The sequence below is a fragment of the Carcharodon carcharias genome, chromosome 17 (genome assembly GCF_017639515.1).
Source record: "Carcharodon carcharias isolate sCarCar2 chromosome 17, sCarCar2.pri, whole genome shotgun sequence".
NCBI lineage: Eukaryota > Metazoa > Chordata > Chondrichthyes > Lamniformes > Lamnidae > Carcharodon > Carcharodon carcharias.
In genome coordinates, this window is record NC_054483.1 from 16,257,212 (window position 1) to 16,269,912 (window position 12,701).

Genomic DNA, 12,701 nt, shown 5'->3' on the forward strand with positions numbered 1-12,701 from the left:
CAAAAATTTACTGGAAAAATTGTAACAGAACGGTGGATAATCTTTAAGTTTTAGGTTCAGGCTTGGTACATTCCAACAAGGGCAAAAGACAAGAGGAACCAAAGCCAGGAGTTCTTGGATGACAAGGGAGGTGGAGAATACGATGGAACAAAAAGGTGCATGATGCATCTCAGGTGAATTCTTAATGCAAGAACCAGGCCGAATACTTTAAGTAGAGAGGAGAAGTGAAGAGGAAAATATGACTGGCAAAGAGAAAATATGAGAATAGAATGGCAGTTGACTTAAAACGGAACCCAAAAATCTTCTACCGGCATGTAAGTTGGTTGTAAGAGTGTGGTGGGAGGACCTAGAAGGGCAAAGAGGGTGATATATGTTTAGAGGCACAAGACAAAGTTAGAATACAAACTAAGTACTTTGTATCGGTGTGTTTATCAAGGAAGAGGATGATGACAAAATATCAGTAGAAGTAGAGATGGTACAGGTAGTGGACTGGATAAAAATTGATAGGATGAATACACTGGAAAGGCTAGCTATGCTTAGAGTGGGTATGTTGCCTGTTCCAAGTGGCTTGCATCTTAAATTGCTGAATGAACTGGGAGTGCAGACAACCTTTCAATCTTCTCTAGATACATGGGAGATGCCAGAGAATTGGAGAGTGGCAAATGTGACACCCTTATTCACAAAAGGGTGTAAGGGCATTCCTTGCCCCAACCAGTCAGTTTAATATCAGTTTTTAGAAACAATAATCAAGAAAAAAATCAACAGGCACTTGGAGAGGTTTGAGAAAATTAAGGAGAACCTACATGAATTTATAAAAGGCAGATCATGCTCGACTCATCTAATCAAATTTTTTAACAAAGTAACAAGGTTGATGAAGGGAAAGCAATTGATGTTGTCTGAATGGATTTTAAGAAAGCCTCTGACAAATAATCACATAAAAGGCTGGTTAACAAAATTGAGGCTCATGAAATAGGAGGGCCAGTGTTAGCTTGGATAAAAATTTGGCTTTAGGATAGAAAACAGCAAGTTGTGGTGAACGGTTGTTTTTCAAACTAGAGGTTGGAAGACACTGATATTACCCAAAAGTCAGCGCTAGGACCACTGTATTTTTTGATAAATATATAATGACATGGATATTGGAATACAAGGTAAAATTTAAACATTTGCTGATGATTCTAATCTTGGAGGTGTGGCTGACAGTGGAGATTTGAGGTGAGATTTGATAAAGTGCACAAGATTGTGACAGGTTTATATCAGATAGACAAAGAAAAGCTATTCCCATCAGCTGATGATACAAGGACTGAGGAACAGAATAAAGTTTTATGTATGAGATGTTGGGGAAATGTGAGGAAGAACTTTTTCCTCAGTGAGTGCTGATGACTTGGAATTTGTTAAGAGTCTTGGAAGTGGAGACGAGGAATGATTTCAAAAGGAAATAATGTTCACAAGTGAAATAAACTTACAGGGTAATGAGAATAGAGTGGGGGAATGGTACTGATTGGATTGTTCTACAGGGAGCCATCATGAACTCGACTGGGTGAATGGCCTTCTTCTGTGTTGTAGTGACATCAAGACTCTAATTATTTCTGTCCTCTTCTCAGAATCTCCCTAAACCTTGGAATTGGAAAAATATGTGAGTATAGTATTACCTAATATATGGAACCTTACATTGTTGTATCGATGAGTTACTGATATCATAACTAAGTGGCGGTTTGAAGGTGCAGCAATTTGGAAAGAAACATGTAACCCATAGTTGGTACAAGCAGATGTCAACTCAACTTCAGGAGACTGTTTCAACAAACATGTATTGTGGTAATTTCAACTTTGGTGATAGTGTATATTGAACAATATTGGATCAGCTGTTCATTATATAATTCTCATGATTTTCAATTCCATTTGATTCAATATACCCCAAAATTATCCCCAATGTTGGTCTTAATGTGCAGTAAACCAGAAGATGCTGGAAATACACAGCAGAGCAATCAGAGAATCAGATTCACATTTTGAATGTAAATTTGTTGGCAATGCAAAATGGAGAACCAAGAGAAGGCTCTACGGCAGGCTTGGCAACCTAGCCAGGCAAGTCAATCATACTCCAACCAATACTACAGCATCCCTGAACACATAAATTATCTAACGGGCATGTGTTCCTATGGGGAGAGAACATGTACTCTGCATTAGGCAAAAACTAGCATGATTTGATGATTCTTAAGCAGAATGATGTCCTTCCATACACAGATGTGTTAAGACCATATGTGACCAAAACTAGTGTGAACTTGCTGATCTTGGAGGATCAGACATGTCTTACTTGCCTCAGTAATTTTTACTCATTATTCTGTTGAAGAACATTATATCTTGACAAGCAGCTTGTTCGATAAATATTCTCTTATTCCCTGCAGGCCCCTCCTCCCACCTCCACTGCCAACCCGATCCAAAAAACCTGGTAAGTGAATGGAGGTGTTCTTCTTCTCTGCTTTTCTTTTGATGATCACAAAGAGGTCGTAAAAGTTTTCAGAAAATTGATGTTCAGTTCTTGATGACAGCTTGGACGAAGAAAACTAGAGCAAACCCATCTACAGCAATGCGTAATGGACTGCCCTGGCTAGTGTCTGCAATTTCCTGCATTTCATTTAGGGCAATTGGATAGTTGCTCCTCATCTGCTTCCCTAGATATTGCCTATCTGAGGCGTCATGTTAGATGACAATAAAGCCGAGGATGAGGCAAGGCCAATCATCCAATTGGTCATTTCAAAGATTCTGCCATATGTTCAGAATGACAAACAAACAGCGGACTGGCCTGGGTTGTTATACAAGAATGAGAACCACTAAAATAAATCACCACCACACATAATTCTATTCCTGTGAATATGTGGCCCATTGTCCTGAGTAACAGGATTGTCTCAGGAGTCTGCATACATTGTTGCCTGGAATTTCCTCCAGAGGTTTCTCTGGTAAGAGGTTAATGGAACACCCATGCCCGCCGAACCTGACTTCGAGAAATGGAATAAACGGCGAAAATCAGCCATTGTTGCCTTTTCTCTAGTGTTGGGTTCTAAATCCTGAAGAATTTTAACAGAGTGAATAGGAGATCTGTTTTCAGTGGCAGAGGGTTGGTAACTACAGGACACAGATTTAAGGTCATTAGCAAAAGATGCAGAGGCAACATGAGGAAACATTTTCTTATGCAGTGAGTTGTTATGATCTGGAATACAATCACTGAAAGTGTCGTGGAAATAAGTCCAACAGTAACTTTCAACAAAAAATTGGATAAATACTTGACATGGAAAAATGCAAAGCTAGTGGGAAAGAGCAATGGGAATGGGACTAACTGGGTAGCTCTTTCAGAGACTGGCACAGGCACCATGAGCTGAATCGCCTCCTTATCATTTTCCAGTTTTGATGGTCTTCTACTTGAGGATCATGGGAGACTAGGAGAGCCTGCAGAATTCCTTCTCCTGTGGCTTTAGCTGACAATGGACGAGATTTAGCACTACCCTCTTGATTCAAACCTCAGGCGTTCTCCTGATTGGCTGCCATAATTTTTGATTGAAACCTTGTTTATTCAGCTTAGCCAGAGGTTTCTGTCAATCTTGCTGGCATCCTTAAAGTAATGTATAAAAGTAGGGTACATTTGGTTTTAACTTTGTACTGCTTTATGCTCTCTTAAACAATTTCTTCCGAAACTATAATTCTCCCTCAAACCAGAAAGGTGCAATAAGTCTGAGTGTGTCAAACCCTAGGACAGGAACTTGCGACTTTAGGCACATGCTGTGTTTGAACAGTGGGCGTCACTGGACAGTGGAACTCTAGTCTGATATTCTCTTCCCTGGGTGCTAAGGCTGACGAGAGCTGTCCCAATGAGTTAACAGATCAAACTGAGGACCTCCCTGCTCTTCATGGCTGGGTACTGCACATGGGAAGCTATTTGTTTTTTGCAAAGGTTAGCAAACACACAGTGCCTTTTGAAGTCTAACACTTCTGAGCTTTAACATGTTCTCCAGTAAGTTATTTCTGCACAATACACTTCAAAGTATCCTATCTATATTGTTAATCGTAGTCGGTTCCACAGTGATGTGAATGTTGTTGGATGGAAATTTGTTATTTCACAGCTTTTTTTAGTTCCTTCTTTAATATCTAACATATTTCATTTCGATAACAGATCACCAAGATGTGCAAACGTGGTATGACAATAAGTTAGTAAGTACCCAAGAGTAAAACTTCCTTTGCTGGTTATTGGCCCTGGAATAATGTAAACTGTATTTTAACAGAACAAATTCATGAAATTTGTTCCATCCCTTCATGTTTCCCTCCTTCCCTGTCTCTCTGCTAGCTTCCCTCGCTCCACCAACACATCCATCTCCACAACAACAGTTTTTTGCTTTATGCATCTATGGAACTCTGACTCACTTCAGTCAGAGAAGGAATTAGCATTTATATTGCATCTTTGACAAACTCAGTCCACCCCAAAGCATTTCAGAGTCAATGATATACTTAGGAAATGTAGTCACTGTTGTAGTGTAGGAAATACAGTAGCCAGAAAGTGCACAGCAATTTCCCACAAACACTGATGAGATAAATTACCAGATCTTGTTGAGTGGTGTTGATTAAGAGATAAATATTAGCCAGGACATCTGAAAAATCCCTAGTTCTTCTTTGAATAATGCCACAGGATCTTCTACATCCAGCTGAGATGGCAGACAGAGCTTCAGTTTAACACAATACTCCCTCAGTGCTGCAATTAAGTAGATCAAATGCTCAAGTCTCCAGAGTTGGGCTTGAACTCACGCCTCTCCAACTCAGAGATGAGAACGTGGGCCAAGGCAAAAAAGTAACTACGAATGTAAAAATGCATGGAATCAAAAATAGATATTCAACCACCCACTTTTTTTAATTTATGGGATGTGGGCATCACTGGCTAGGCCAGCATTTATTGCCCTTATTCAGAGGGCATTTAAGAGTCAACCACATTGTGGGTCTGGAGTCACATAGAGGCCAGACCAAGTAAGGTAGCAGATTTCCTTCCCTAAAGGACATTAATGAACCAGATGGGGTTTTTTATGACAATCAGCAATGGTTTTATTGGATTAATCAGACTTTTAATTCCAGATTTTATTTAAATTCAAATTTCACTATTTGCTATGATGGGATTTGAACCTGGGTCCACAGAGGATTACCCTGAGTTTCTAGAATACTACTCTAGTGACAATACCACTATGCTACCACCTCCCTGTATCCACATAGGATTCATGTCAGGAGAGAAACGTGGGAGCAGAGACACAGTAAAGCAGAGATGAAGTAACATGGACTCCAACTGTCATGGTTGTGGGTTCAAGCCCACTCCAGAATGCTATGCCCATAATCCAGGCTGGCACCCTAGTGCAATACTGAGGGAGTGCTGTAATGTTGAAGATGCTGTCATTAGGATGAGATGTTAAACTTCTCAGGGAGATTAAAAAGTTGTCATGACAGTGTTTGAAGAAGTGAAATTGGAGTCCTCCTTGTGTCCCAGCCAACATTCATCCCTTAACCAATAACTAAAATCGACGATTTAGAATTTTATTTCATTGCCAGTTGTGCATCCTTGCTGTGCGCAAATAGGTTGTCATGTTTCCTATGTTATAACAGTGACTACAATGAAACTTAGTTCATTGGATGTAAAGTGCTTTGGGACATCCTGAGGTCATGAAATATGCTGTATAAATGCAAGTTCTTTCTTTTCCTGCTGCTAAATTAAAATCTCCTGACAGAAAGTGCTACAGAATTTCTCCTCGACGCTCTTCTAAAGGCAATTGAGGAAAGCTCAGGAATATTATATAAGCTACTAAACTCCAGTGTTCGCTCCTAACCATGTGCATTACCATAGCTAACAATCTCAGAACCCAAAAGCAGGAAATCTTCAGTATTTAACTGTCTATTCCATTGTTGATCTGCACAAATATTCATCCAGGTCTAAAGAGAAGTAAAAATGTGGTGAAAGATGTACTGTTTAAGGGAGGGTGGCACAGGTAAAGCTAGATAGAAGGCCAGTGACAGGCGGAGGCAAAGAAGCAAAAGATGTCATAAACAAAAGGTCGAAGGGGTTTTGATGGTGGTGATACTGGCTAAAGGAAGTGCTAATGGTGACAATAAGGGCTGCATTTTGCCGTCAGTGAGCGGGGGTGGGGCCCACTCACCGAAGCGTAAAATAACAAGGGATGACGCCGAGGGGAACTCCTGACATCACCCCGTCCCATTTAAATTTTCAGGAAGACGGGGGAGCAGCAAAATCAGCTGCGTGCCCACCAACCTGTCAATGGCCAATTGAGGCCGTTGACAAAGCAATTAAAGTAATTACTGGACCTGCCCTTCCAACCGGACAGGCTGGGAGCCCCGGCGGGAACTAGAAAAAACATGAAACCTCATCCATGGGCGGGATGAGGTTTCATGTAGGGTTTAAAAAATTTAATGAAGCTTTTTTGGAAATTATGAACATGTCGCAACTCATGTGACATTGTCACATGAGGGAACATGTTAGGGAAATTTTGTTTTGCTATTTTGAGCTTTTTGACATTTAGACCCGATCTACCTGAGGCTGCACTTAGCCTCAGGGAGATGAGTGCACTCTTTTGCGCACATGCGTGAAAGAGCACACTCTCGATTTTAGGAATCTCACCTCCCCCCACCCCCCCCCCCCCGCCTGCACAGGGAGCGCATAGCGCTTCCCTGCGGACATCACGCTGGGCGGGCCTTAATTGGCACGCCCATGTAAAATGGCGCCGTGCCTCCGATCGGGGATGCCGATCAGAAGCGCGCCCGCACAGGCCCGCCCATCAACTTCCCCCCAAATGGGGGGAAAATTCAGCCCTAAGATTGGAAAGCAGAATGAGCAAGTGACAGATGGCCCTAGTAGAGGTGGGGTGGGGGGAGGGGACGTTGTGGGAGAAAAGACCGAAATAGGCTAAAAGGTGGGGATATAACAATGAATGGAAATACATTTTAAAAATAATAATACAGATAGGTGGGAAATATATATATAAAAATTAAAAAATAAATATTTGAAAAAAGGGGATCAAAAAGGGGTGAAGATGGAGGAGAGAGCTCATGATCTCAAGTTGTTGAACTCAATGTTAAATGTTAAGTCCGGAAGGCTGTAGAGTGCCTAGTTGGAAGATGAGGTGCTGTTCCTCCAGTTTGCTTTGAGTTTCACTGGAACATTGTAGCAGGCCAAGGATGGACAGACCTCCCTGTCGCTTGCCATTTCAACACTCCGCCCTGCTCTCATACCTACATGTCTGTCCTTGGCCTGCTGCATTGTTCCAGTGGAGCTAAACGCAAACTGGAGGAACAGCACCTCATCTTCCGACCAGGCACTTTACAGCCTTCCGGACTTAACATTTAACATTGAGTTCAACAACTTGAGATCATGAGCTCTCTCCTCCATCCCCATCCCTTTTTGATCCCCATATTTCAAATATTTATTTATATATATATATATATATATACGTACATATATATTTTCCCCACCTATCTCTATTATTATTATTTTAAAAATTTATTTCCATTCATTGTTTTATCCCCAACTTTTAGCCTATTTCGATCTTTTCTCCCACAACGTCCACTCCCCCATCCCACCCCTATACAGCCCATCTGTCACTGGCTCATCCTGCTTTTTACTCTTAATTAGAACCTTCTTTAGCCAGTATCACCACTCAACACCCCTTCGACCTTTTGTTTATGACATCTTTTGCAATCTCTTCTTTGTCTCCACCTTCTATCCATGTTCAGCTGTCCCACCCCCCCTTAAACAGTATATATTTCCCCACATTTTTACTTCTCGTTAGTTCTGAAGAAGAATCATATGGACTCAAAACGTTAACTCCGTCTTTTTCTCCACAGATGCTGTCAGACATGGTGAGCTTTTCCAGCAATTTTTGTTTTTGTTTCAGATTTCCAGCATCCGCAGTATTTTGCTTTCATCCAGGTCTCTTGTCTTAGTAAAGTTAAATTGTAATGCTAATTGATGCATTAACTGATGTATTTTGGAGTTCCGTTTCATCAAGTGAGTGAGTTCAATCTGCCTAAATTGCTAATAGCTTTTGATAAATAGGACTCTGGCCCCAGACATTAAATAAGTACTAGATGTAAGGTGTTAAGTCCTAGTTACTGCTAGAAATTTCCCTATTTATTTAGTTTCCTTTACTTTAAGAAAATTTGAATATCAGTTGAAATACTCTTATGCAGTAGAAACAATGAGAGTATATAAGTTGCAAATTACCTCAGGGGATGCGGCTAAATTTTCAGAGGACTGAACAAAGCAGCTTTGAATGTGGAGCTGATTACACTCAGGCAATAACCAAATTTGCAGTTGCTGCAAGCAGCAGACGTGGCATTGCAGTTGATGCGACAGAATCTCAAGAGCGCAAATAACTTATATTACGACACTGGTACGAACACAGGCCCATAGTTCAGCTGAGGTTCTGCATGCTGCTACAGACAGGAAACACCAATTTGTGAGATAATTCTGTTTTCTTTGTTAGCAGGTGTAACGTTCACTGACATCATGAGCCGATGGGGCTGCCATTTTGTTCTGCCATGAAGGGATTCGGAAAAAAAAAGATGAGAATTAAAATTTAAAATCCAGGATTGCTGAACAGGAAGCCAGTGTAGGCCAGTGAGCACAGGGGTGATGAGTGAATGGGATCGGTGTGAGTTAGGACACAGGTAGCAGACCTTTTGGATGACCTCGTGCTAGTTATGAGATCAAGATTTAGATGGGTGTTGGGAGAGGGAGCAGGTGTAAGAGAGAGAACAGGGCTGAGCAGGGATGGAGAGTGTGAAGAGGGGTCTGGGGACTGTGGATGCAGAGGTGGAGAGGAGAAGAATAGAGGATGGGAGAGGATGGGAATGGTGAAGGACTGTGGAAGACCAATAGGGGAGGGGAAAGAAGAGGAGCAGAGAGTCAGATACAGTGCAGAGGAAAGAAGGGAATATATAAGGGCAGAGGAGAGAGCATGATTAGAGAAGGGAGAGAAGGAAAGGGTGGAGAGAAAGAAGAGGAAAGGAAAGAAGTGATGCAGAAAAAAAATTAGAGGAGAGAATGCTATTAGAGGGGTAAGGTATAGATGAAGGTGAGGAGTGGGAGAGAAAAGGGCAAGGGCAGGGGGGAAAGGGAAAGAGAGAGGGTGATGAGGAGGGGAGAGAGGTAGAGGTGAGAGAAGGAGGTGTGGAAAAGGGCAAGGCGAGTTTACTTCAGCAGGGATGGGTTTTGAGTTACAAATTTTCCATTTGTGGGGGCAGGGTGGTACCAGGGAGCTGGTGGATGGTATCTCAGTGGGAATGGGGAGCAGATTGCTGATGCTCAATTCCGGCTCTGAGGGCGCATATTTCTGTCTCAGCAGACTTATTGGGGTGCAATTGGCTACTGACAAATTTTCTTTTGTTTTAATGTGTGAAGGGAGAGTACTTGGAAAAATCTTTCAAATCCTGCCGAATGATTCTGGTGATTCTGACAAGGTGTCCCATTCTGGCTTGTCAGTTTACAGAATCAAACAATGCAGAAGAGCCCATCAACAACAATGGTTTCATGGTCATCATTAGACTTTCAACTCCAGATTTTTATTTATTTCAAATTTCACTTAATTTATTGTTGTCTTTTTGGGGAAGGTGGGGTCAGCTACATACACTGTTGAATGTGTTGCATGTTTTGCTGCCTTATGCGGATCTGGGATAGTTTAGTTACCCTTTCCCAACAACCTCAGCTGTAGCATGATTGCCTCGGAGCCTGAAAATTGAGAATTCAAGCCCCAGTCCAGAAACTTGAGCATGTAATCTAGGTTGACACTGTGCACAGTGCCAAAGGAGTGCTGCACTGTTGCAGCTGCTCTCTTTCGGAGAAATTAAATTGAGAACCGTTTTGTCCTTTCGGTGGAATAACTATGCAAGAATTGCTGCTATGATAAGATGGAAAGGAAATTAATGAGCACTGTGTTGTACCTCATTGCAGGAGAATGATTCTGAGGATGAGGATGCCTATGAACCACCCCCAACTGAACGGCCCCTGAGAATTGTTACAACAATTGAACCTATCAATAATAATGATTACATAGGTAAAGCTGAAGAATTGCATCTCGCTGTGGTAGAACATGCGGTAGAGATAAAATTTTTCCAATATTTCTAACACTGTCACCGGTTCATGTGCAATTAAGGGCCAGGCTGCAGAGTTATTTTTAATGAACAACATAAGCTCTCTGTGGAGTAGGTGGAAGTGTTGGGAAAATCCTCTGAAAACCAGCACCCTTTTCTCTACTCCATAATCAGTGAAGCTATTTTTTTAAGCACTCAACTCAGGTCATCATTTATATAAATTATAGACAGTGTCTTGAGTGTTATTGATTGTCAATGAGCAGCAGACAGAGAAATGGTCCAGAGATATTTGTCAAAGGTTAATACTGGCTAGATTACAACACAAATCATGCTGATCAATGACTGAAATACAGATCTCACTCCAGGTAAAGATTAACTATAGTTCAGCTGTTATACATAGATATCTTCTTATTCGTAGTGATTCAAAAAATCCTGAAGGCTTTATTATCAAGTGATTAATTGAACCTGTGGATCAGATCAGACAGTCGTGATCGTATCTCCAGTCTGTACTAAGTAAAGTTGGTCTCACCCAGGACAACTGGGGAAGGTTTTAGCTCCTTTTCACTATTCAGTGACATTGGCTGGGTAATTTGCAGATATTGGTTAAGATAAAAACGTGCTTGGCAGCAATGGTCAAATAACCTGATAACACTTGCTGCCTTTTTAAAAAGTCATTCTTGGCATGTGGGTACCATTGGCAAGGCCAGCATTTATTGCCCATCTCTTTTTACCCAAGGGAATGGTGGGCCTTCCTCTTGAGCCGCTCATGTTACCCTTGAGGAAGGAGTGGCGGGCCTTACTCTTGGACTGCTGCAGTCCATGTGGTGAAGGTACTTCCACAGTTCTTTTAGGCAGGGAGTTTCAGGGTTTTTGCCCTCAGCTGACCTATGTAGAAAGCTCACCAAAGTGACGTCCTGGAAAGCAACAGATGCTGGTGTAACTGTCCCCAAACTAAGTCAGAGCCTTCAGGATAGAGAAGGGGCAAAAATATTCAACCAAAATTTACTGTCCCAGAAAATCCTAGGGCCCTGTCGACCTGCAAAAGTGGGGCAGTGCAGAGCCTCCATTCTTGCTCAAGAAAAGATCCTGTCCCAAATGCCAAAAGTGGGGTCACTTGCATAGTGGCCAGTAGCTACAAGGGTACATTGGTGTCATCCACCGATCCCATGTTGATCCAATCCAACCATGCCACTCTACCTAATGTCTCCCTGAGGCTCAAATGGGCTCCACAGCAAATACTAAGTTTTAGGGATCAGTTACTAAACTTTAGAAAAGATTTAGGCCTTTGGAAGGCAACAAAGGGATAGTAAGCACCCTTTGGCATGAGTTCCAATAAGGCTGCAAAGACCTCAAAGGAGGAAGTCTCTGAGAAATCCCAATAACATACCTATTTGAGTGGAGGGATGGGCGTAAAGCAGAAAATTTGCCTAAGGCACATACCCCATACCCCCGACTGGAACTTCTGGTCTTAAATGCAGCAGAATCCCATTGCAGTCAGATTCAAGCCCATATTATATTATATATTGTTTCCGTTTTAGAACAGAGATGAGAAGAATATTTTTCTGTCAGAGGGTTTGTGCAACTTTGGAACTCCTTGCCTCAGAAGACAGTGGAGGTGGGGTCATTAATTGCTTTTAAGGCGAAGGTAGATAGACTCTTGTTAGATAAGGGAATCTAAGGTTATTGGGGGTAGATGGGAATGTGGAATTCGAAACACAAGCAGATCAGCCATGATCTAATTGAATGGCTCGAGGGGCTGAATGGCCTACTTCTGCTCCTATTTTGTATGCATGTATTCTGAGTCTCCTTGGTTGGCCATGGGACTTACATCTGACCCAACTCCAAAGATTTGAGACTGCTGTGATTTTCATCATAATTATTCAGAAATCTGTTTGATTTTTGAAAATCCTTATCTTTATGTATTTACTTCATGCAGAAGCTTAAACTGTATTTCTTGAATGAGTTACCAAGATGGCTAGCCCAACCCAATTATTTTAAGAACACAGGCAACAGGCAATCTGATTGATTGTACTTAGCACTATCACTGCTCTTGGTGTAAAATGCTGCATATTTGTCCCTTCAATTCCAGGCTGCCATAGTTCATAGTAACACAAGTCACATGTTGATTGATGCACATATTGTAGCCACCACAGGGATATTAGTGCTATGGAAAATCAGCCAATTGCTCTGCAATCAACCTTGTAAAAATAATTTTTATCAAAAGGTTCTATTTTGACAAAATTTTGTCACATGCTCAAAAATCACACCATTCACCTGAAAGATGCCTCTAGTCACTGTGAAACCCTTTTTTCAGAAAGACCAGTCTCAGTCAAGCCACCTGCAATCTTACCCAGGCCAGGACCTAAACCATCAGCTCATCTCCCAACGGTATGTTAAAACAATCAAAATGTAACTTTGCATTTTTGGGGACCATGACAGGAATTTTAAGAACCCCCACCCCTGCCACCCACCCACCCACCAATAGTGGGCTGGCAAGGTGTGTGGTATGTAAAATTGGGTAGCATTGTTGGGAAGTAAAATTGGGTAGCATTGATTGGCCCAGACAAACCCACCCCTGA

The 12,701-nt window shown here is 41.7% G+C and overlaps 1 protein-coding gene across 1 annotated transcript in view; it reads left to right on the plus strand.

Moving 5' to 3' along the window:
* The first annotated feature begins 269 nt into the window (after positions 1-269).
* The window catches only part of LOC121290074 (B-cell linker protein-like), a 54,701-nt gene continuing 42,269 nt past the window's right edge, over positions 270-12,701 (plus strand). The window contains exons 1-2 of the mRNA XM_041210229.1: positions 270-314; positions 9,983-10,126. Of these exons, the coding sequence (XP_041066163.1) occupies positions 270-314; positions 9,983-10,126 (189 nt within the window). The remainder of the gene's footprint in view (positions 315-9,982; positions 10,127-12,701) is intronic.